This window comes from Nomascus leucogenys, chromosome 18, assembly GCF_006542625.1.
Source record: "Nomascus leucogenys isolate Asia chromosome 18, Asia_NLE_v1, whole genome shotgun sequence".
NCBI lineage: Eukaryota > Metazoa > Chordata > Mammalia > Primates > Hylobatidae > Nomascus > Nomascus leucogenys.
This window is the reverse complement of record NC_044398.1, coordinates 74,548,424-74,576,013: the sequence shown is the minus strand read 5'-3', so window position 1 is coordinate 74,576,013 and position 27,590 is coordinate 74,548,424. Positions and strand designations below refer to the sequence as shown.

The window sequence follows — 27,590 nt, the reverse complement described above, 5'->3', positions numbered from 1 at the left end:
CCTATATATGAGGGGCAATGCCAGTGGATCCAGAAAACTTTTTCCCCCTGGATCCTGGATGTAACCTCAGAATCCTTCTCAATAAAGCGTTCTAGGCAGCCACCACAAATCAAAGTTGCCATGCAGAATAAAAGTTATCAAATGTAGCATTTCATATTAGTCTCCTGCAAATATTAAAGTTTTTCATTGCTATAAGCAATGAAAATTGTCAAAAACAAAGTACAAGTATCATGTTCCTGCATTCTTGATCCAGACCATCTTTTATTCCTCATGCTTCTCTAGCAGTGTTACCAAACCTTCCTCAGTGAATATTCAACTTGATCAAGTTATCAGATATTACTGACAGTACAGTGAAAAGAGTAAAGGTCTTAGAATACGACAGAAATGAAGTTAATCACCTCCTAATCCTTCCTGTGTGACTTTGGTTACATTACTTCTCTTCTTCATTTGTAATGTGAGGATATCATCTGATTCAGAGTATTGAGAAGATTAAATTAGATAACACATTAATGTAACCAGCAAAGTAAGATACAGAAGTTATACAAATGTTAGCTGCTGTCTCTTCTCACTTCCCTTTTCCTTTAAATAGTTTTATTGGTAGACAAGGTGACTCTTGTAAAGCAAGTAAAATATTTACCAGGTTCTAGAAGAACAGTATTTGTCTCTTGTAAGGCTGTAATCAGTAATGAAAATTCACTGTAGTGGGCAGTTACTTAACTATACTGTTTACTGGATATGCTCTAGATGAGGTTCTTAGACTTAATATGTGAAAGAGTAAGGGAATTTTAGAAGGATTGTGTTTTATAGTACTTAACAGTAGCATGCAGAAAGAGAAATAACCATAAAACTTGTGATACTAGTCCAAAAACTATTTTTAGAAGTACTGAAATAAGAAAAATATATGATCAAAGTATATCTATTGTACCATATGAGAGATCCTCAGGGACAGTGGGAATGGTAAAGTATTTGTTTTCCTGACCCTACAATAGAAGCATGAATGTAAGATAAGTACCTATTTTAGTAGATGCTTATTACTGTAATATGTTAATACTATGGTCTAAAGATACTTCTTGATGATGGTTCTCCCAGGATCTGTGCAAGAAAAAGTAAAAACTGAAATGTGTAAAGTAATTATTATAGGTGTTGTCTTCAAGAAGAAGCATAAGAAAAATAAATGCATTCTGGGGAAAAAAGTATACATTGGTAGAACTTTAATGTTCTTTGAAAATTTACTGACAATCAAACACTTCAAGAAGTAACAGTTGAGCATGTTAAAGCATTCCAAGCTTTAGGAACACTTTCCTAAATGACAGTGTTCTCTGGCTTTAACTACAGAATTCTGTGAAGAATCAAAGACTCCAACTGTAATTGCATTTAATCAGAGAATGCTCTTCTATAAGGCATTCTTTGAGAAATCCATATAAAAATTAGATGTTTAAGAATCTGTATATTCATTTAGCCATACAAAAGACATTTAAATGAAAATTTTATTCACTGCAATTTTGTTATGCCACAGAGCTAACTTAGGAGCAAGATTCCAAGGCAGAAGTGAAACCGATGGCAGCACTGCTTTCATATTTAGCATAAAATACTATAGTGGCATTAATAATACAGCAGATACAGAAATTTTTTTCCCATTCCTGATTTTGTTGATTCAGAGTGGTAGAAGCTTTGTAAAATACAAATTCTGATTCTTTTGCAACTTTGTCTAATTTAAATTCCCCTATCTTCTGCTGAGTATAAAATAAATGGGTCTAGGTTTGTGAATTTGCTTTTTTAAAATTAAAAAATAACCTGCTGAAACTATTCAGAAATGTACTTCAATTAGGCCTTTTTTTAAAAAAAAATGTGTGAACATGTTTAAAATTAACCTTTACCATAATTAAGCTTGGTAGAAATAGAAATTATTGATAATGATAACTCATAAAATTAAGCTTATTAAATAATATTACTTGGGACAAGTACTATACTTCATTAACTTTAACATTTTTCTTCTTTTCCTTTCTTTGGCTCTTTATTGGACAATGAGTTTTTACTGTGAGAGATGCTAAGGGAGAGCATTATAATTTTTTGTTTTACTCTAAAGCTCATCCATGTATTTTATTTTGAATGGCTACTGTGTGCTACATACCAGAAGAAACTGGTTTCTTTCCATCTGAGATTTTATCTGGCTTCTTATAAGCTGGTAGATCTAGGAAATGCTATACTTCTTATTTAGCAGTTTTTATCTCCACTTGTATAAAATTTAAGAATATTTTAAAGATTAGTAATCTATAATTTTATGAATTTACTTCTTTTAATATTCTATAATTTTCAGATCAAGTTATTAGTCAAGATAAATATACTCAATCCATTTTGAATGCTTTTCCAGATTATGCTTTCTTCATTTAAAGGTTCATATTTATTTAAGGGTATCATAAATATTTAGTAGATTGAGATCTATAAACTGATATGTATCACTGACCTAACAAATATATATTGGGAATCAACTTTGTTCCTATGAGAGATCTGTATCTATAATAATACTTATTTAGTTTATACATAATTAAAACTTTTATTTCATTCCTGTAATTTAGGAATGAATCAAGATATATTTTCTAGAGTGTATAAACCAGAAGTTGCCTAGGAAATGGCTGCAATTTGAAGTTCTTAAAATAATGCAACTCCTCATATGTGTGTTTTCAATCTTGTTATATATTTTAAGAGAGCTGATATTTTCCCTTATATTTACTTTGAGCAATTAGTAATTATAAATATCCATTTATGAGTATGAATTTATCTCTGTGTTTCTAAATTGTATTTAGTGTTCTGATTTCTGGATTTGATGTCTAGTATATACTATTTTCTGTAATACGCATAATTTAAAACACAATAATAACAGCATTATAATAGAAATCAGTACCATTCTTCTAGATTTCTTAGAACATCACATACCAACAGTCAAGTGCTTTTATTGAAATACAGTTAGTAGCAATTAGCTTAAATTTTGGCTTTTCATAGATTGAAACTGTTAAAGCCCAGTTGATCCCAATGTTTTTGGATAGTGGTAGTATTTTTAGTGCCACGAGAGAGTCACCTATCTTATGTAAAAGTTTGCTTATTGAATTACCAGACATATGACATCACAGTATAGTAATACTGGATTAGTAATTCATAATAAAAACTTTGTCCCAGGTTCCACAAAGACCACCAGAATAACTGAATAAATAAGCTTAAGTCTCTGCTCCAGTTTTTCATTTTTCAAATTGGGTTACCTGCCCCAATTCTATCCCACGTTCTAATGATTCAGGTCTCTTATTTTTAAATTTTAATAATGAAAAAAATTAATGATTACTGTAATTAAAAATGTCAGGTTTTCTTTCTAAAATCGATAAGCCTATTTCTAACAATTCTTTATTCAGACATTAAAAAAATTTCTAACAATTCTTTATTCAGACATTAAAAAAATTTCTAACAATTCTTTATTCAGACATTAAAAAAATTAAAAGCCACTCTTTATTGCACATTTACAATATATTTGACCATCTCCTACTTAAATGAATCACTAAAGTACATTTTGGACATGCATTGCTCTTTTAGACTACTAAAAGTCAGTAAATTTTTCATGTCTTCTGGTGATTAATCTTTCAATCTGGAAAGTGTTAATATAGCTCTCTAAAGTGTCTTGGTAGGGATTAGTCTCATGATTTGTATTTACTATTCTGTTTATAATAATTTAAAATGTTGTACTAATTAGATCTGTACAAAAAGAATAGTCAGTTTTCTTGGTAATAGAAAGGGATGTAAGTAGTGACAATTAGAAACCAAAACTGAATATACCCTGCTAGATTAGTTCCCAGAGAATATGGTTTATCTTTAATATATATAATTTGCCTGAGAATAAGTGATTGACTAAATATTTTCTCAGTAAAGATGATATCTACCTAGAATATCATTTCTTTTTGTATTTTTACTATTTTTAAGTGGAGAGAAAACTTCAGTTTTTTACAATCAAAATAAGTATTAAAGTGATATTATATAATCAGAGCCCCAAATCCTAACCCAAGAACGACTATGAAATTAATAGTGCATTGTTGCTAAGTGCTGGGTAGGTTAGCTCTTGAATAAAGTTTAGTTTGTTACATGAAAAACATTAATAAATAAATTCATTATTCTCAGGCTTTCTATAAACACCAACAATTTGTATAATGCAACATTAAACAAACTTCAAAGCACATTTAAAAAACGTTTAGGCAATTGTTATTTACATCATTTAGAATTGGTCAATTGTAGTAAGGTATGAAAATTCCTAAAACGGAAAGAAAAAATAGCAAAGAAAGCAGAAAACAATGAATCCAATGACCCAGTTCACTGAATAAATATATATGATCACCATATCCATGTCAAACCACCATCCACGGCTATCATCCTCAAAGTGCAGGTAATCCATCCTGTGTGCACCATGTGGGAACTGCCTTCTTGTAACTGGAGCTGCATGTCTGCGGAAACCTAGAAGATGTATGAACATATTAAAGCCCATTAAATTCAAGCTAGTGCTCAGAAAAGAAGCTGCAATATGAACACAAGTACAATTAAACAAAGCATATCTTGATTTCACTGAGTGGAGTTATGTTGTATTCCTGACAGTTTTTTCAATGATAAGCAACTATTAGAAGCCTCTTCTAGTTCAGGGCATTAAAGGCAGGGTAGCAAAGAACACAGGATAGGAAGTCAGGAGATTTGCCTAGGTCTGCCACTTGGCTGGGGCAAGTCATTTAACTCTTTTGGTCATGAATTTCTCATCTATACTATCTGATTTCTTCAAAAATTTGTGGGGATCAAATGTAATTATTTTCAAGAGAATATTTTCTAAATTTATCATGTTTTATTTTTACAACTGCTTTTAAAACTTCTGATCACCAACTTAACCTTGTATCTTATACTTTGAGAATTTCATTCAGTTTAGTTCTTTGGGCAAAGTTCTAAGGAGAATATCTTATTTTAGCATCGAATAAACTGGACAGACATAATGACACTCCTTTAAAGAAATTTAGCTTTAATTTCCATAGCATTCAAAGCATGGGGATTTGTTGGTACAGAAAAAGCAAATCTTGAAAGTAAACTATAGTCTACTTATTACTAAATGAATATGACATTTCTGAGAAATATTACGTCATGAAATACAATTTTCTTTTGTATATTTACATGCTAATTAGAGCTTCAGAAAAAACCTGCTCAATAGCAACTTGTTTTTTTTTGGTTGACCAATATATAAACCCAAAGTCATTTAACAAAATTCAATTTTCTGAGGACTGATAACCTATTAATCTTTTGCTTTTTACTTATCTACTTTCTACTTTAAATATTTCTGTGTTTATTCATGTTAGGGAACAGGGACAGCATAATAAACTAGGCAGAAAAATGTAATTCTGGTACTTGCTAACAACTCTGGTGATAAAAGTTCTGTGAAGCTCTAGCCTGAAGCAAATTCTGGTTCACTCATAGCAATTGAGTAATGTGAAATATTCTCTAGGTCAGGCTGTTTATTCTGACGGTAAAGTTGCATTTACCTGGGTATTAGTATGCTCATTTAAAGTCAAATCTCTTTAATCAAGAACTATCCTATTTTTTATGTATTAAGTTTATTTGGAAATTATATTTACTTACGTAGGTTCAAAACATGAAATTTAAAAAGATAAACATGAAATAAGTGATATTTAAAAATAATTTGTAGAGCTACATTTCAAATAGGCTTTTAAATAATTTCTAATCGATCTTGGCTGACTTTCTATCATATCTGATTTGATTTAAAAACTTTTTTACTGCTACACAATATTTGTACATTTTAATGGAGTATATGTAATATTTTATTGTTTATCTTTGTAGTCTGGTGGTTTTCTATAGTGGTATCCTTTGTATTTTTTCTCTTATTTGTATGTTTGTTCTACCATTTGGGTTTTACTTTCATGTGTTTTCATATCATTCTTTTGCTTCCAGGTATAGGACTCCCCTAAACATTTCTTACAGAGTCAGTCTAGTGGTGATGAATTCCATCGGCATTTCCTTGTCTGGAAAAGGCATTATTTATCCTTCATTTCTGAAGGAAAACTTTGTCAGGTATAATATCCTTGGCCGCCATTTTTTTCTTCAGCACTTTGAATATGTCATTCTATTCTCTGGCCTATAAAGTTTCTACTGAGAAATCCAATGTTTTCTGATTGGGGTTCCCTTGTAAGTGACTAGATACTTTTCCTGTTCTAAAAATTCTATCTTTGACTCTCGATAGTTTGGCTATATGTACTATGGAGAAAACCTTTTTGCAGTATGTCTATTTGGGGATTTCTGAGCTTCCTGTATCTTGATATGTAAAGAAATTTCTAGCCTTGCAAAGTCCTCATCTGTTATTTCATTAAATACGTTTCCTATCTCTTTTGTTTTCACTTCCTCTCTGGGACACCAAAAATTTGAATATTTGATCACTTTATGGTGTCTCATATGTCACACAGGCTTTGTTCATCCTTTTAAAATTCTTCTTTTCTTTATTTTTGTCTGACTGGGTTATTTCAAGAGACCTGTCTTCAAGTTCTGACATTTTTTCTTCTGCTTTAGCTAAACTATTATTGAAGTGCTTAAATATATTTTGTACTTCATTTACTGAAAGAGATGGGGAGAGAAACAACTTGGAAAACGTATTACAGGAGATCATCCACGAGAACTCCCCCAACCTAGCTATAGAGGCCAACATTCAAATCCAGTGAATGCAAAATATTTAGTAAGAAGGTTATCCCCCAGGCACATAATCATAACATTTTCCATGGTGGAAATGAAAGAAAAAATGTTAAAGGCAGCTAGAGAGAAAGATCACCTACAAAGGGTAGTCCATCAGACTAACAGTGGACCTCTCAGCAGAAACCTTACAAGCCAGAAGAGATTGGGGGTCTATATTCAACATTCTTAAAAGAAATTCAACCAAGAATTTCATATATGGCCAAACTAAACTTCATAAGCAAAGGAGAAATAATATCCTTTTCAGACAAGCAAATACTGAGGGAATTTCTCACCACTATACCAGCCTTACAAGAGCTCCTGAAAGATGCATCAAATATGGAAAGGAAAGACTGTTACCACCCACTGCAAAAACTCTAAGTTCACAGACCAGTGACACTATAAAGCAACCATACAAACAGGTTGGCATAATAAACAACTAACAACATAACAGGATCAAATCCACATACATCAATACTAACCTTGAAAGTAACTGTGCTAAATACCAGTTAAAAAAAAGGCACAGCTTGGCAAGCTGTATAAAGAACCAAGATCCAATGGTATGCTGTCTTCAAGACTCATCTTACATGCAATGACACCTATAGGCTCAAAATAAAGGGATGGAGAAAAATCTACCAAGCAAATGGAAAACATAAAAAAGCAGGGGTTGCAATCATAGTTTCACAAAGACTTTAAACCAACAAAGATAAAAAAAGACAAAGAGGGGCATTACATAATGGTAAAGGGTTCAATTCTATAAGAATACTTAACCTAGATATATATGCACCCAACACAGGAGCACCCAGATTCATAAAGCAAGTTCTTAGAGACCTTCAAAGAGACATAGACTCCCTCACACTAATAGTGGGAGCCATCAACACCCCACTGAAAGTACTAGATCACTGAGGAGGGAAATTAACAAAGATATTCGGGACCTGAACTTGACACTTGACCAAATGGACAGAACTCTCAACCCCCAAACAACAGAATATACATTCTTGTCATTGCCATGTGGCACATACTCTAAAATTGACCACACAATTGAACATAAAACAGTCCCCAGAAAATTAAAACTGAGATCAAAACATCCAAACCCCTGGACCACGGTGCAATAAAAACAGAATCCAATAAGAAGAATATGTCCCAAAACTATATACTTACATGGAAATTAAACAACCTGCTTCTGAATGACTTTTGGGCAAACAATGAAATTAAGGCAAAAATCAAGAAGCTCTTTGAAACTAATGAGAAGAGTCAAAAGGGAAACTTACAGCACTAAACACCCACATCGAAAAGTTAGAAAGATCTGAAATTAACAGCCTAACATTACAACTAGAGAAGCAAGAGCAAACCAACCCCAAAGCTAGAAGACAAGAAATAATCAAAATCAAAGCTGAACTGAAGGACACAGACACAAAAAGCATTCAAAAGATCAACAAAACCAAAAGCTGTTTTTTTTTTTTTGAAAAATTTAAGATAGGCCACTAGCTAGACTAATAAACAATAAAAGAGAAGATCCAAGTAAACACAATCAGAAACAACAAAGGGGATATTACACCACTGACTCCACAGAAATACAAGTAACCACTAGAGAATATTATGGACACTTCTATGCATACAAACTAGAAAATCTACAACAAATGGACAAACTCCTAGACACATATATCCTCCTAAGAATGAACCAGAAAGAAATTGAATCCCTAAAGAAAAAATAATGAGCTCTGAAATTGAATCAGTAATAGCCTATCAACCAAAAAAATTCCAGGACCAGACTGATTCACAGCCAAATTCTATAAGATATACAAAGAATGCTGGTACCATTCCCACTGAAACTATTCCAAAAAAATTGAGGAGAGACTCCTCCCCAATGCATTCTATGAGGCCAACATCATCCTGATAGCAAAGCCTTGCAGAGACACAAGAACAAAAAAATAAAACTTCAGGCCAACGTCCCTGACAAACATCAATACAAAAATCCGCAACATAATACTGGCAAATTGAATTTAACAGCACATCAAAAAGCGAGTCCACCACAAACAAGTAGGCTTTATCCCTGGGATTCAAGTGTGGTTCAATGTATGTGGATCAATAAATGTGATTTGTCACATAAACAGAACTAAAGACAATAACCATCATCTCAATAGATGCAGAAAAGGCTTTCAATAAAATTCAACATTGTTTCACGTTAACTCTCAACAAACTAGGTATTGAAGGAATATACCTCAATAATAAGGGCCATCTATGACAACACCACAGCCAACATCATACTGAATCAGCAAAAGCTGGAAGCATTCCCCTTGAAAAACATAAGACAAGGATGCCCTCTGTAACCACTCTTATTTGACAAGCATTGGAAGTCCTGGACAGAGCAATCAGGCAAGAGAAAGAAAGAAAGAGCATCCAAATAGGAAGAGAGGAAGTCAAACTATCCCTGTTTGCAGACAACATGATTCTATATCTAGATAGCCCCATAGTCTCAGTCTAAAAGTTCTTAAGCTGATAAGCAAATTCAGCAGATTCCCAAGATAGAAACTCAATATGCAAAACCCACTAGCATCCCTATACACCAACAACAGGTGAGCAGAAAGCCAAATTAAGAACAAACTCCCATTCACAATTGCCACAAAAAGAATAAAATACCCAGGAATACAGCTAACCAGGAAGGTGAAAGATATCTACAAGGAAAACTGCAAACCACTGCCCAAAGAAATCAGGGATGATACAGACAAATGGAAAAACATTCCATGTGATGGATACGAATAATCAATATTATTAAAATTGCCATACTGTCCAAAGCAATTTACAGATTCAATGCTGTTCCTAGCAGATTACCAATGACATTCTTCACAGAACTAGAGAAAACTACTTTAAAGTTCATATGGAACCAAAAAAGAGCCTGAATAGCCAAGGAAATCCTAAGCAATAAGAAGACAGCTGGAGGCATCATGCCAGCTGCCTTCAAACTATACTACAGGGCCATAGCAACTAAAACAGCATGGTATTAGTACAAAAATGAGATCAATGGAACAGAATAGAGAGCCCCAAAATAAGGCTGCACATCTACAACCATCTGATTTTCAACAAAGCTGACATGAACAAATGATGGGGAAAGTATTCTCTCTTCAATAAATGGTACTCGGATAACTGGCTTGCTACACGTAGAAGACTGAAATGGACTCCTTACTTACACCATATATAAAAATCAATTCAAGATGGGTTAAAGACTTAAATGTAAAACTCAAAACCATAAAAACCCTGGAAGACAATATATGCAATACCATTCTGGATATAGGAATGGGCAAAGATTTCATGATGAAGATGCCAAAAGCAATTTTGCAACAAAAGCAAAAACTGATAACTGGGATCTAATTAAACTAAAGAGCTTCTGCACAGCAAAAGAAACTATTAACAGAATAAACAGACAACTGACAGAATGACAACCTACAGAATGAGAGAAAATTTTTGCAAACTGCATCTGACAAAGGCCTAATATACAGCCTCTATAAGGCACTTAAATTTACAAGAAAAGAACAACCCGTTTAAAAAGTGGGCAAAGAACATGAACAGACATTCTTGAAAAGAAGACATACATATGGCCAAGAAACAGCAAAAAAGCTCAGTATCACTGGTCATTAGAGAAATGCAAATCAAAACCACAATGAGATACCATCTCACACCAGTCAGAATGGCTATTACTGAAAAGTCCAAAAATAAAAGATGCTGGCGAGATTGCGGAGAAAAAGAAATGCTTATACACTGTTGATGGGAGTGTAAATTAGTTCAGCCATTGTGGAAAGCTGTGTGTGGCGATTCCTCAAAGTCCTAAAAACAGAACTACCATTCGGCCCCAGCAATCCCATTACTGGGTATATACCCAAAGGAATATAAATCATTCTATCATAAAGACACATGCACTTGTATGTTCTTTGCAGCACTATTCACGATAGCAAAGACATGGAATCAACCTAAATGCCCAACAGTGGTAGACTGGATAAAGAAAATGTGGTATCTATACACTGCAGATTACTATGCAGCCATAAAAAAGAATGAGATCATGGCCTTCGCAGGAACATGGATGGGGCTGGAGGCCATTATCCTTAGCAAGCTAATGTAGAAACAGAAAACCAAATACCACATGTTCTCACTTATAAGTGAGAGCTAAATGATGAGAACACATGGACACAAAGAGGGGAACAGTAGACACTGGGGCCTATCAGAAGGTGAAAGGTGGGAGGAGGGAGAGGAGCAGAAAAATAGCTGTTGGGTCCTAGGCTTAGTACCTCAGTGATGAAATAATCTGTATATCAAATCCCTGTGACATGAGTTTACCTATATAACAAACTTGCACATGTACCCACGAACCTAAAAGTTAAAAAATTATTTTAATAAATAAATTTAAATTAAGTTTAAATTAATTAAAAATAAATTAAATTTATTAAATTAAATTTAAATTTCTAATTTCTAATAGGATAAATTAAATAAGCATAAGATTTTGTCTGGTAAGGTTGAGCTTATGAGGATCACAAACCACTCTAATATCCAAGATTTTTTTTGTCCACCAAGTACCACCAATTTTTGTCCTCATTTAAAATGCATGGTACAGGAGACAATACACTTAGAACTATTATGATAACATAATAGTCAATGTATATATTTTAATATACACAACCACTTCATTCTAAAAAAGGATTTGGATTGGAGTTAATAGTAAGAGAAGCTTCTGCATCAGGAATTCACTTTTACAGGCATAATCATAACTTCTTCTTTGTGATAAGCTGTTAATTATTTTGGTATTAAGACACAGTTCAAAGAGTACCCAGTATTCTTAGTTCATTTTAACTATGCTATAGTTCATTTTAAGTATGCTATTTTAAAGTAAGAGACATAATAAGGACACATACTTCAAACACTTTTTTTGCCATATAATCCAGTGAAAAAAAGGCACGCTGCAGTGAAAATTGTACTCTTCAAGGAATCTGAAGAATTGAATTCTTGTGCCAATATTCCACATACTCATTATTCACAAGTCAAAATAATTTCTCTGTATCTCTGAAGATGTTCATATGATTTTCTCCTTTAATCTGTTAATGTGATAAATTCAACTTGTGAATTTTTCTACTGTTGAATAATTTATTAAATTGATTTTCCTCCCTCATATATACCATTCCTTCATATGGATAAATTCCATATGTCCTTAATACTGGTTTTTATATACTGAGGAACTCAGCTTGTTACTATTTTATATGGCATTTTAATCCATATGCTAAAAGGGAGATTGGTCTATAGTATTCTGTTTTATGATACTTTTACCTGGTTTGTGTATCATGATTTTATTGGCTTCATAAAACATGTTTGCTCTTAGGTGACAATTTTCCATGGATCAATGTGTGTCTGCACATCTTGCAAGCAGAAGTACTAACTGCCTTTGTTCTGGACTATTTTTGAAAGATATTTGCATAGCAAACTGTCTTCGAAGACAAGAGTGTCTCCCTTTGGAGCAGAGTATAGGTTTGTTTGTATTCTTAGAATATAGCATATTTAATGCCTATTATAAAAGATTTGAGTTTTGTAAGCTTAGAGATCTCCCATGTAACACACCCCACTGCATATATGAATATCACGATACCCTATGGGAAATGAGGCTCAGGTATCCATCACAAATGCTGCTACACTGGCTACCACTGTGAGTAACAAACCATCCTTTGTCTCTAACACATAAGTCTTGTGTCTTCTGCCACCATCTATGACAGTGGCCAAATAACTTGTTAGCTTACAAATAGGGTAAAATCTCAGACCATTAACAGTTCTAGACATTGGTAATCTGGTAATCTCTTTTAGTATCTTAAACAGTTTGCATAAAAATAGAATTCTTAAAGGTTTGATAAATCTAGCCTATAAAACGACTTGGGCCTGTAGTTTTTTCAGGTCTATGGGCAGATTTAAAAATACCTATCAATTTCTTTAATATTTGTTGGTCTCTTCATGTCTTCTAGTTCTTCTTGAGCCATTTCTAATAACTTTTATAAAAGATTATCCATTACATCCAAGTTTTCAAATAAATTGGAGTAAAACTTTCATAATTGTTCCCTTAAAGCTCTTCAGAAATATTCCAGTCTCTGATTTCATGGTTGGTTTGTGCTTCCCTGTCCCCTGGAAGTTAGGAAGGCCATGGGACTTGACCAGTGAAAATGATTGTCCAATGAAAGTTATGTGTGTTGTTTCTGGATAGAGGCATTTATCAGTTTAAGTTGCTTTGCAGCAGTGTCTTTTCCTCTGCCACAATAACCAGCAATACACCAGACAGGGGCTGCTCTGTCATCATGTTTTAGGTTGGGTTCCAAGGTTTAGGATGATGTGGGGTGGAGCACCCGGCAGTTCAGGGAAAATTTTAACTCACTATGAATTCTTACTGAAAACAATGAAGTAACTAATAAAACTGCTGAAGAAACAAGTGATAAAAATGGAAGTTGAATCTGACCTGTTTTCCCATATGGAAAAACAAGCTCTTGGAGAAATTCATTGTGGTGAAATCAAAGAGCAAGAAGGACCCGTGAAGAAAATATACAAGTTGCTATCAGGTTTAGATTATAAAAATTACAAAGTAACTCGTCGGTTTTTCAATTCTATTTTGTAGAAACAATTTTACGTTAGAGTGATTTCTCTCATATCCTAGAAAACAAGGCTATAACTTTTTTTTGCTACAGAATATGATTCGAATTTATATTCACCATCAAAGACCATAAAGTGAACTCTATTATTTTGAAGCTTGTTTCAGAGCTAGAAAAACTATCTCTGAACGGTTATCTCACTAATTTTTGTAATTTTGTAGGTTGTGTTGTGCAAATAGTAGGCATTCAATATATGTTTTTGGATGGATGAGTACCTGCATAAAAGGACAGACTTTAGAGAATAAAATGAATAATTAGCATATTTTTGAGACTGTCCTAAATCAAGCCTTTCAAATATATTTTCAGCAGGAATTGAAAATTAATACGAATATATTTGAAAGACATTTTGTAGGTTCTTTAGAGGCTAATTCAGAGAGCCTTGAAATTAGTATTAAAAAGGAGACATGTCCTATCTTTCACATATGATGGGACGGATAAAAGGTTAAAGCACAATATTTTACTGCTTCATATTACATAAGAATTTTGTTGTGTCAAAAGTTGATTGATATAAGTAGGTCTTAGCAGAGGTGGAGAGATATATTTATAGTCACAACTAGGTATAGAGTTACTGTTAATATACTTAAAAAGTTAATGCAAAATAGATTTTAAATTTCATCTTTTCTCCTATACCCTTAGGCTCCTAGAATAAAAAGTATTAATTCTGAAAGTTAACCTTTTATATTGAATAAGTTAAAATTTATTGTACATTACTTATAACATCTGCTTAAATTTCAATATAGTTTATAAAGTTATCAGGCTATATTACAAATTTTTTTGTTTTGGTTCAATAACCAGGTAAAAATTGAATATCACTTTTAAAAAAAATAATTATTAGGTAAGATATATATAACACAATGTTTGTCATTTTAACCAATTTTAAGTGTACAACTCAGTGGCAATAACTACATTCACAATGTTGTACAACCATCACCACTATTTATTTTCAAGTTTTTTCATTATCCCAAACAGAAACTGTAGTCATTAAGCAATAACTCATGAGTCCCTTTCCCCAGCCACTAGTAATCTCTATTCTGCTTTCTGTCTATATGAATTTGTGGAATCACTCAATTTTGGCCTTTTGTGTTTGGCTTATTTTACTGAGTATAATGTCTTCAAGGTTCATCCATATTGCAGTACTTATCAGAATATCATTCCTTTTTATGGCTTTTACTCCTTTTTACCTATTGTATGTATGTACCACATTTTTATCCATTCAATTGCTAATGGAAATTTAGGTTGTTTCTATCTTTGGCTATTGTGAATAATGTTGCAATGTACATTGGCATACAAATATCTTTTTGAGTCCCTGTTTTCAATTCTTTTGGGTATACACAGAACTGTAGAGTCATATGGTAATTCTATGATTAGCTATTAGAGGAATTTACATTTCTACCAGCAATGTATCAGAGTTCCAATTTCTCCTTGCTAACATTTTATATATATAGTATATAGTCTGGATATTAAGCCATTATCAGAAATGATTTGCAACCATTTTCTTCCATTCTGTAGGTAGCCATGTTGTCTTTTTACTTTTTTGATAATGTCCCTTACACCACAATTAATTTTTTTTTTTTTTTTGAGATGGTCTCACTCTGTCAGCCAGGTTGTAGTGCAGTGGCACAGCAATAGCTCACTTCAGCCTCAACCTCCTGGGCTCAAAAAATACTCCCAGACGTCAGCCTCCCAAGTAGCTAGGGCTACGGGCATGCACCACCATGCTCAGCTAATTACAATTTTATTTTTATTTTTATTTATTTATTTATTTTTAGAGACAGGGTCTTGTTATGTTGCCCAGATTGGTCTTGAACTCCCGGCCTCAAGTGATTCCCTTCAAAATGTTTAATTTTGATCAAGTTCAATTTACTTTTGTTGCTTGTGATTTTGATGTCATATCTAAGACTCCACTGTTCATAAATATTTACCCCTCTTTATTTTACAAGATTTATGTTTTTTAGTTTTTATATTTAGGTCATTGATCAACTTGGAGTTAAAGGGTCCAACTTCATTCTTTTGCATATGTAAATCAGCTATCCTAGCACTATTTATTAAAGAGACTATTCTTTCCCAGATGAATGGACTTCATTAGTAGACTTGTCAAAAATCCATTAGTCATAGATATATGAATTTATTTCTGTACTTTCTATTCCCTTGGTCTATATGTCTATTCTTATGGCAGTACTACACTGTTTTGATTACTGTAGCTTTGTAGTAAGTTTTGATATTATGAACACTGTACTTCTTTTCAGGATTTTTTTGGTTATGCAGGACCCCTTGAAATTCTATATGAATCTGAAGATCATCCTTTTCACTTCTACAAAAAGTGCTGTTGAAATTTTGATAGAAATTGTGTTAAATCTGTAGATGGCCGTGGGTAGTACTGATATCTTAACAGTATTAAATCTTCTAAAGCATCAGCACAGGATATCTTTATATTTATTTGGATCTTCTTTAATTTCCTTCAGCAACGTCTTAGTTTTCAGTGTTTAAGTTTTTAACATCCCTGCTTAAAATTATTCCTAGGTATTTTCTTCTTTTAGATGCTATTGTAAATCGAACTGCTTTTAGTGTCCTTTCTGGATTGTTCACTCCTAGTGTACAGAAACACAACTTATTTTTCTGTGCTGATCTTATAACCTGCCATGTTGCTAAATTAATTAGCTCTAGTAGCTTTCTTTTGAATTCTTTGGGATTTTCTGTATACAGGATTAGGACATCTGAATACAGATAGTTTTACTACTTCTTTTCCAATTTGGATGCCTTTTATATATTTATTTATTTATTTTTAAATCAAATTTTTCCGCTAGAGTTTCCAGCACAATGTTGAATACCAGTGGTTAAAGTGGACATCCTCATTTTGTTCCTAATTTTAGGGGGAAAGTTTTCAGTTTTTCACAAATGTGTGGTTTTAGCTATGAGGTTTTCATAAGTGCCCAGTGTCATGTTGAAGCAGTCTTCTCCTACTTCTAGTCTTCTGAGTGTGTTTATCATGACAGGGTGCTAGATTTTGTCAAATGCTTTTCTGTATCAAGTAAAACAATCCCTTCCCCCCTTTATTAATGTGGTACATTACATTGATTTTCTTATGTTGAACCATTCCTGCATTCCTAGATAAATCCCATTTGGTAATAATGTATAATCCTTTTAATATGCTGTTAGAATCAGTTTGTTAGTATTTTGCAGAGAATTTTTGCATTTATATTCCAAAGGGATAGTGGTCTATAATTCTTTTCTTGTGATAACTTTGGCTTTCATACTGAGGTAGTGTTGTCCTCATAGAATGAATCATGAAGTATTTCTTCTTCAATTTTTTGTTTTAACAGTTTGAGAAGGATTGGTGTTGCTTCTTTAAATATTTGGCAGAATTCATCAGTGAAGCTATTTGGTCCTGGACTTTTCTTTCTTGGGAAGTTTGTGATTGCTGATTCAATCGTTTTACTTGTTATAGTTCTGTTGAGATTTTCTATTTCTTCTAGATTCAGTTCAGATAATTTGTATGTTTTTATAAATTCATGCATTTACTTAAGTCCTCTAAGTTTTCGTATATAATTGGTTATAGTATTCTCTTATAATCCTTATTTCTGTAAAATTGGTAGTAATGTCTCCACTCTCACTTTTTATTTTATTTATTTATTTTATTTTATTTTTATTATTATTATACTTTAAGTTTTAGGGTACATGTGCACAATGTGCAGGTTTGTTACATATGTATCCATGTGCCATGTTGGTGTGCTGCACCCATTAACTCATCACTTAGCATTAGGTATATCTCTTAATGCTGTCCCTCCCCCTCCACCCACCCCACAACAGTCCCTGGAGTGTGATGTTCCCCTTCCTGTGTTCATGTGTTCTCGTTGTTCAATTCCCACCTATGAGTGAGAACATGCAGTGTTTGGTTTTTTGTCCTTGCAATAGTTTACTGAGAATGATGGTTTCCAGTTTCATCCATGTTCCTACAAAGGACATGAACTCATCATTTTTTTATGGCTGTATAGTATTCCATGGTGTATAGGTGCCACATTTTCTTAATCCAGTCTATTGCTGTTGGACATTTGGGTTGGTTCCAAGTCTTTGCTATTGTGAATAGTGCCGCAATAAACATACGTGTGTATGTGTCTTTATAGCAGCATGATTTATAGTTAACAAGGATACCCAGGAATTGAACTCAGCTCTGCACCAAGGGGACCTAATAGACATCTACAGAACTCTCCACCCCAAATCAACAGAATATACATTCTTTTCAGCACCACACCACACCTATTCCAAAATTGACCACATAGTTGGAAGTAAAGCTGTCCTCAGCAAATGTAAAAGAACAGAAATTATAACAACCTGTCTCTCAGACCACAGTGCAATCAAACTAGAACTCAGGATTAAGAAACTCACTCAAAACCGCTCAACTACATGGAAACTGAACAACCTGCTCCTGAATGACTACTGGGTACATAACGAAATGAAGGGAGAAATAAAGATGTTATTTGAAACCAATGAGAACAAAGACACAACATACCAGAATCTCTGGGACACATTCAAAGCAGTGTGTAGGGGGAAATTTATAGCACTAAATGCCCACAAGAGAAAGCAGGAAAGATCCAAAATTGACACCCTAACATCACAATTAAAAGAACTAGAAAAGCAAGAGCAAACACATTCAAAAGCTAGCAGAAGGCAAGAAATAACTAAGATCAGAGCAGAACTGAAGGAAATAGAGACACAAAAAACCCTTCAAAAAATTAATGAATGCAGGAGCTGGTTTTTTGAAAAGATCAACAAAATTGATAGACCGCTAACAAGACTAATGAAGAAAAGAGAGAAGAGTCAAATAGACTCAATAAAAAATGGTAACGGGGATATCACCACTGATCCCACAGAAATACAATCTACCATCAGAGAATACTACAAACACCTCTATGCAAATAAACTAGAAAATCTAGAAGAAATGGATAAATTCCTTGACAAATACACCATCCCAAGACTAAACCAGGAAGAAGCTGAATCTCTGAATAGACCTCTGAATAGACCAATAACAGGCTCTGAAATTGTGGCAATAATCAATAGCTTACCAACCAAAAAGAGTTTCATTTTATTTATTAAGCATCCTCTCTCTTTTATCTTTGTCAGTGTAGGTAAAAGCTTGCCCAGTTTTTTGATGTTTTCCTGACCAAATTTTGGTTTTATTGATTCTATTTTTCTATTCTGTATTTCATTAATCCCTATTCTAATCATGTATTACTTCCTTCCTTCTGCTAGCTTGGGGTTTAGAGTGATCATTTTTCTAGTTCAAAGTATAAAATTATGTTGACTTGAGAGCTTTCTTCTTTTTTTAATGGAGGCATTTACTGCTATAAAATTCCCTTTCAGCACTACTGTTGCTGGATCCTGTAAATTTTCGGTATGCCATATTTTGTTTTCATTCATATCAGTGTATTTTCTAATTTCCCTTGTGCTTTGCTTTCTTCTTTGAGGAAATTGGTTGTTTGAGTATGTTTTTTAATTTCCACATATTAGTGAATTTTTCAGTTTTCTTTCTATACGGATTTCTAGCTTCATTCCATGTGGTCAGAGAAGACACTTTGTATCATTTCAATCTTTTAAAATGTATTAAAGCTTACTTTGTGGTAATACGATGTCTTTTTAACTTGTATGACTTTAAATACCAAAAGTAAACACAGATTTACATATTTTAATTTTTTCCCTTAGTAAATGGGGGTTATAATACTTGTCATTAGGTTATATAACATACGTTTATATTTATATTCATGAATTCTGGGTTTATGTTATGCTATTTCAAATTGGACACAATTAGGCTAAACACGACTTATTTTTTATTTTGTTTCCAGAATACATATACTAATATAATAAATACCAGAAGGCAATTTTTATATTAAAAAGATAAGCAAACAGCACTTATGCAATCAATTAGTGATATTAGTTTTGATCGAATGGTTGCTTTCCAAGATTGAGGTAAACACAATCTCTAATTTTTGTTTATTTGTTTTACTTTAATAGCATTCAGTTTATGTTCAGTTACATTTTCTAATAGTCATTTTATATTCAAAATTGAGGATTTTTTCCACATGAATGAAGCAAAACTTAGTTTTTCTGTAATAAACAGAAAACCTTTTTTCTTCTGTTAATATGGACTAAGGAATAAACTAGATATTACCAATTAGTCTATTTATAATATCTATATATTAAAAATTTAAACACATTGGTAAAGTTTTAACAGCAAATATAGCCTAGAGATTTTAACTTTTAAATTTAACCTAATGTGTAATATATTACAAATTTATATTTTGTCAGGAAATACATCAAAGAGTCACATCATTTAGGTTGTGGAACAGACTGTACTAGATCATAACTAACAGTCATTTAGGATAGATATGTTCCCCCATTTTACAGATTAAAAATAAATAAAGAAGGCTCTAGCTTTGAGTTTAGATGACTTGCCATGGGTTGCATGTGATGGAGCTGAGTCTTCAGCCAGTTTCTGTTTATGTATCTATGATAGTACTGTGAATTGCAGATTTTTCAAACTTTAAGAAAATTCAAAAATCTTCCTTCAGTAGCCTGATACTTTATATCAAAAAATTCCAAACAAACTGCTTTTTGAGAAGACAGCTATTTTAAAAAATCATTTTATCTATTCTTTCTAAATACACAAATATATCTTACTTTAAAATCTTTTCTTTGAAGGCAGAAATAAAGATGTTCTTTGAAACCAATGAGAACAAAGACACAATATACCAGAATCTCTGGGACACATTTAAAGCAGTGTGTAGAGGGAAATTTATAGCACTAAATGCCCACAAGAGAAAGCAGGAAAGATCTAAAATTGATACCCTAACATCACAATAAAAAGAACTAGAGAAGCAAGAGCAAACATATCAAAAGCTAGCAGAAGGCAAGAAATAACTAAGATGAGAGCAGAACTAAAGGAAATAGAGAAACAAAAAACCCTTCAAAAAATCAATGAATCCAGGAGCTGGTTTTTTGAAAAGATCAACAAAATTGATAGACTGCTAGCAAGACTAATAAAAAAGAAAAGAGAGAAGAATCAAATAGACACAATAAAAAATGATAAAGGGGATATCACCACCGATCCCACAGAAATACAAACTACCATCAGAGAATACTATAAACACCTCTATGCAAATAAACTAGAAAATCTAGAAGAAATGGATAAATTCCTCGACACATACACCCTCCCAAGACTAAACCAGGAAGAAGTTGAATCCCTGAATAGACCAATAAGAGGCTCTGAAATTGAGGCAATAATTAATAGCATACCAACAAAAAAAAGTCCAGGACCAGATGGATTCACAGCCAAATTCTACCAGAGGTACAAGGAGGAGCTGGTACCATTCCTTCTGAAACTATTCCAATCAATAGAAAAAGAGGGAATGCTCATTATATGAGGCCAGCATCATCCTGATATCAAAGCCTGACAGAGACACAAAAACAGAGAATTTTAGATCAATATCCCAGATGAAAACTGATGCAAAAATCCTCAGTAAAATACTGGCAAACCAAATCCAGCAGCACATCAAAAAGCTTATCCACCATGATCAAGTGGGCTTCATCCCTGGGATGCAAAGCTGGTTCAACATACGAAAATCAATAAATGTAATCCAGCATATAAACAGAACCAAAGACGAAAACCACATGATTATCTCAATAGATACAGAAAAGGCCTTTGAGAAAATTCAACAACCCTTCATGCTAAAAACTCTCAATAAATTATGTATTGATGGTATGTATCTCAAAATAATAAGAGCTATTTATGACAAACCCACAGCCAATATCATACTGAGTGGGCAAAAACTGGAAGCATTCCCTTTGAAAACTGGCACAAGACAGGGATGCCCTCTCTCACCACTCCTATTCAACATAGTGTTGGAAGTTCTGGCCAGGGCAATAAGGCAGGAGAAAGAAATAAAGGGTATTCAATTAGGAAAAGAGGAAGTCAAATTGTCCCTGTTTGCAGATGACATGATTTTATATCTAGAAAACCCCATTATCTCAGCCCCAAATCTCCTTAAGCTGATAAGCAACTTCAGCAAAGTCTCAGGATACAAAATCAATGTGCAAAAATCACAAGCATTCTTATACACCAATCACAGACAAACAGAGAGCCAAATAATGAGTGAACTCCCATTCACAATTGCTTCAAAGAGAATAAAATACCTAGGAATCCAACTTACAAGGGATGTGAAGGACCTCTTCAAGGAGAACTACAAACCACTGCTCAATGAAATAAAAGAGGACACAAACAAATGGAAGAACATTCCATGCTTACGGGTTGGAAGAATCAGTATCGTGCAAATGGCCATACTGACCAAGGTAATTTATAGATTCAATGCCATCCCCATCAAGCTACCAAGGACTTTCTTCACAGAATTGGAAAACACTACTTTATAGTTCATATGGAACCAAAAAAGAGCCCGCATCGCCAAGTCAATCCTAAGCCCAAAGAACAAGGCATCACGCTACCTGACTTCAAACTATACTACAAGGCTACAGTAACCAAAACAGCATGGTACTGGTACCAAAACAGAGACATAGATCAATGGATCAGAACAGAGCCCTCAGAAATAATGCCGCATATCTACAACTATCTGATCTTTGACAAACCTGACAAAAACAAGCAATGGGATAAGGTTTTCCTATTTAATAAATGGTGCTGGGAAAATTGGCTAGCCATATGTAGAAAGCTGAAACTGGATCCCTTCTTTACACCTTATACAAAAATTAATTCAAGATGGATTAAAGACTTACATGTTAGACCTAAAACCATAAAAACCCTAGAAGAAAACCTAGGCAATACCATTCAGGACATAGGCATGGGCAAGGACTTCATGTCTAAAACACCAAAAGCAATGGCAACAAAAGCCAAAATTGACAAATGGGATCTAATTAAACTAAAGAGCTTCTGCACAGCAAAAGAAACTACCATAAGAGTGAACGGGCAACCTATAAAATGGGAGAAAATTTTCGCAACCTACTCATCTGACAAAGGGCTAATATCCAGAATCTACAATGAACTCAAACAAATTTACAAGAAAAAAACAACCCCATCAAAAAGTGGGCAAAGGACATGAACAGACACTTCTCAAATGAAGACATTTATGCAGCCAAAAAACATGAAAAAATGTTCATCATCACTGGCCATCAGAGAAATGCAAATCAAAACCACAATGAGATACCATCTCACACCAGATAGAATGACCATCATTAAAAAGTCAGGAAACAACAGGTGCTGGAGAGGATGTGGAGAAATAGGAACACTTTTACACTGTTGGTGGGACTGTAAACTAGTTCAACCATTGTGGAAGTCAGTGTGGCGATTCCTCAGGGATCTAGAACTAGAAATACCATTTGACCCAGCCATCCCATTACTGGGTATATACCCAAAGGACTATAAATCATGCTGCTATAAAGACACATGCACACGTATGTTTATTGTGGCACTATTCACAATAGCAAAGACTTGGAACCAACCCAAATGTCCAACAACGATAGACTGGATTAAGAAAATGTGGCACATATACACCATGGAATACTATGCAGCCATAAAAAATGATGAATTCATGTCCTTTGTAGGGACATGGATGAAACTGGAAATCATCATTCAGTAAACTATCGCAAGGACAAAAAACCAAACACCGCATGTTCTCACTCATAGGTGGGAATTGAACAATGAGAGCACATGGACACAGGAAGGGGAACATCACACTCCGGGGACTGTTGTGGGGTTGGGGGAGAGGGGAGGAGATATACCTAATGCTAAGTGACGAGTTAGTGGGTGCAGAACACCAACATGGCACATGTATACATACGTAACAAACTTGCACATTGTGCACATAAACCCTAAAATTTAAAGTGTAAAAAAAAACTGTATTAAAACAAAAGTATCAATAAAATACAAAAAAAATGAAGTTAACAACAACAACAGAATCTTTTCTTTGGCATTAAAAGAATAAGCAACCCTAATTAATGTTTATGTCTATTTGTAACCTCAGTTTTTCTCAAGGAATGGTGGTGACCGACATTTGGAAATATAAGGTGACTTTTTTGATGTAATAAATGGGGGGATTTACTTCTGGTTAGGTGTGCTAAATGTTCAGCGGTGTTGATTTAGTTTTATAGCAAGCAGTGTTGGGTTAGAATTGACCAACAGGTGTCCTTTTAGGAAACACTTTAGAGGTTACTCATTTAGCAATCTTTTTGAAACAAAACAAGGAATTAAGGAGAAAATGACTTACAGGTAGTTAAAATCTTAACTCAAGCTTATTGGATGAACCTCGCTTGTTGGATCATGTCTCAGACAAGGTATCATTTAAGTAGCAATATTAATATCAAAATAATGCTATCCTTTCTAAATCTACAAGTAAAAATTCCTTGACATGGTGAATAATAAGTTATATCACTTGGTAATCAGTTTTAAAAATAGTCATTTAGAGAATAAAAAAATCTATTTTATAATTTTAGACTTACATATAGATTTTGTTACTAGTACTTAATATTTTAAATATCATCCCAACAGGAAATATTGTTCAGAAACATCAGACTCCATTAATTTAATGATAATTCAATTTAGAAAAAAAATTTTATCTGGTTGAGAGATTTTCTCTTGAGGATTAAAAAAAATCGCTATTGCTTCAAATATGTCTTATCTTTTCAAAGCTCTGCTGCTCGTGTTTTCAACAAAATCAGTACTCATTTGAAAGGAAGTTGTATTATCAGATTCAGCTTGAAAAATCTCTTACATGGCCACCAGTTGTATGTATAATCTCTTTTAAAAGTGAATATTAACCTATCCTTTATGTGTGAATTCTTAGGACTCTAAGGAATGCAGAATAAAATAACTTGAAAGAATAAGTTTCACAGTCAACTCAAGGTTTTTTCAAGTCATTGAAATTCTAAGTTCTCTTTGAAATATTTTTAGAAATTATCCTATGGCTTTTCATTTTCTCAGGCCAGAAAAAAGTAATGAAAGAACACACAGTACCTGTGGCATGTATTATTGTTTTCTTTCTTTGCTATTAGAAAAAAAGGATATTTATATGTAGTATTGAAGAAAAACCTAATAGAACAAAATGAAATATTTTTAGATTTATGTTATAAAATCTATTATTTATATATAAACTTGCATTATATCCAGCTACCTATACAATATTTCAGTGCACCAGAAATGCATAAGATACATATTTTAAGTGATACTATAATGGAGTAGCACCTTTATTATTAACAAAATAATGATCTTGTTCATAAAATAGTAGTATCTATTATTTCTCAACAACATCTTGAATTATTACAATGTAATCTTAGCAAAGTTAAAACATGTATGTAGAGTAAGATTTTGCCAACAAAAACCACTTCATTGCCAGCATAGTTATGAAGTTTTTCTGCAACACTTTATTTTTGAGTGAATAACATTTGAAGCTGCTTTTGTTAATAGTAACACAGTCCTGATACTGGTAAAGACAAAGATTTCAACTTCTAAACATTTCATATTATCCTATTTTAATGAATGCTCTAATAGCTGCTGAAATTTATGAGTATGTATCATTTAATATTAATCTGTTTTAAGTCATAATAAATATGTCCTACTTCATGTGCACTGCAACAAAGAAAAATGCAGCTACAGTTATGGGATGGTAAATCATGGTAGTAGCTCCACCAGCTGGCAAAAAACGTCTGACACTTTTAAGCCTATCTTCAGATCATTAACATACTCCTCAAGTCCCCCAAATAAAGAAGTTGGAACTGCCCCTTCCCTTTTCTCCAGATAGTTGTAACCTTACTTTTTAGAATTTTTCTTGCTCTTCTGGGACTACCTTGATATCCATTTTAAACCACTTCTCTTTTTTTACAGATTTTTTTGAATGTAATTTTTTATAGATGGAAAAAAAGGCAAATAAATTTAATGCCTTGAATACAGTATTGAAGTACTATAAACACTTTGTGGTCTCACAAATCCCATGGTCATTTCCCCAGGGTGCTGTTGTTCTCAGCATATTGGCTAAACTCCAGTTTGTACAATTACTTAGATTTCTTAAATTTGCACTGTAGTTTCCAACCAAACTTGCATATGCTATACAAAACAAATGGACAATAGCCATGCCCTATTAAAGTATCATTATATGCCAGAGTTAACTTTATTTCAGTATAAGGCAAACACTGTTCGTCTCTTTTATTTATAACATTGCATTTCTTCTGATTAATTCATTCTTCATCATAGTTCAGATATGCAGAAAATAAACAAGTCAGAGAATAAACAAAATAATGTTTCAAGGTACCTTTCCATTCTGAGTCCACAATTCTATTCTTATGTTCCCAAGTCCTGTCATCTTTTAGAGCAGTGTAATCGTAACCTTGACTTTTTGGATGCACACAGTTATCATCTGGGGAGCTTTAAATAATACTGATGTTTGAGACCCATCTCCAGATACTGAATTAATTGGTATGGGATATGGCCTGGGCATTGGGACTTAGTCAAGGTCATAAATATGAAAGAACAGAAACTAGGCCAGGGACAGTGGCTCATGCTTGTAATCCCAGCACTTTGGGAGGCCAAGGAAGATGGATCACTTGAGGTCAGGACTTTGAGACCAGCCTGGCTAACATGATGAAACCCCATCTCTACTAGAAATACAGAAATTAGCTGGGCATGGTGGTGGGCACCTGTAATCCCAGCTACTTGGGAGCCTGAGGCAGGAGAATTACTTGAACCTGGGAGGCAGAGGTTGCAGTGAGCCGAGATTGTGCTACTGCACTACAGACTGGGTGACAAGAGCAAAACTCTCTCAGAAAAAAAAAAAAAAAAAAGAAGAAAAAAAGAAGAATAGAAACTAGTAGCCGGAATTGTTTTCATTTCAAAAAACCAAACCAAACCTTAGCTCTTATCTTCCCTCACCTCATGAATATTTTTTTTCCGTCTGTCGATGTGAGTTGAGGAACCTGGAATTTTCCAAGATAAGATGAAAAGTTCTGTTTCATAATAATGGTCTTATTTTGTAGTTGCTCTATTTTGGGAAGCCCAATTCCTGAAATTTTAGATTAAGATTATGAATGTTGATGGTTATTTCTCCTGGAAGTTCTTTACCTCTTTATTAGTATCATCAAACTAAATGCTCATTTGATTGATTTGAAATTAATCTGAGAAATTCAAATTTTACTTTCCCTAAAAAAAAAGATCAGTGATTGCAACTGTAATTTCCTAGAAGCTGGTTATTTTATGTCATTTTGAAAAATATTTTAACCGCCAATATAATTGTACTTCACACACATAAAAAATCAGAACAAAAATTCCTTCCAAATTTAAGGATTTTTTTGGATCTAAAATAAATTTATAGGATTTACATGTATTCAAAATAATGGATCAGGCATAATAGTAGGGTTTTGATCAGTAATGTGAGTTATATTAGATAATTATCCAATCCTTAACTTACATGAATAGCAAATTGTTTATAATGTGTTCCTTTTTGCATCTGTCATGACAGGTGCTGAGTGTGGTTGATTGGAAGTGGCCCAGCCTTTAAAGATAAATCCTAGCTTTCAAATCATTTAGACATGAACATTGTGAAAAATTTCACTAAGAAATTGCTTAGACTATAGACTGCATCTCTTCAATCCATCTGTAATTAATACATTTTAAATATATTTTATTTACTGGGTATCTCTCCATTATTTTTCTCTTATATCAGTGTTGGGGTTATTATGGTATTTCCTGACAAAGCTATGCCCAGAGACCAAGAAATACCCCTATGGATAGTTATCTTTCCCAGTGGAGTGGCATTCCTTAGGATCAAGAAGCCAAAACTAAATAGAAACCATTTATCAGGAAAGAGGATAAGACATAGAGTGCCATATACAGACACTTCTGCTGTGCACTGCAGAGCTCCAGAGGGCACCCTTCATATATAACTAAGCCAAAGGTGCTTCCTGGAGTTGGGCAGTATGGGATCCCTGATTTCAAAGCTCTCATTGCTTTCCTAAATTAGAAGAGTGCTGGAGGTACATAAACTCAGGTGGATAATTCTCTGTGATGAGGTGGGCTAGAAGCCCTTTAGGGGGCTATAAGTTTTTAAGTTATACCTTGCAAATTGCATTATCCAGATTCTGATGAATGGATCACTAGCCAAATGAGAAACAAAACACTGATTTTATTAATATAGG

The 27,590-nt window shown here is 33.5% G+C and overlaps 1 protein-coding gene across 1 annotated transcript in view; it reads right to left on the bottom strand.

Moving 5' to 3' along the window:
- Positions 1 to 1,194: 1,194 nt before the first annotated feature.
- Positions 1,195 to 27,590, bottom strand: part of RNF180 (ring finger protein 180) — a 224,092-nt gene continuing 197,696 nt past the window's right edge. Inside the window, exon 8 of the mRNA XM_003265981.3 lies at positions 1,195 to 4,488. Coding sequence (XP_003266029.3) covers positions 4,289 to 4,488 — 200 coding nt within the window. The 3' untranslated portion in view covers positions 1,195 to 4,288. The remainder of the gene's footprint in view (positions 4,489 to 27,590) is intronic.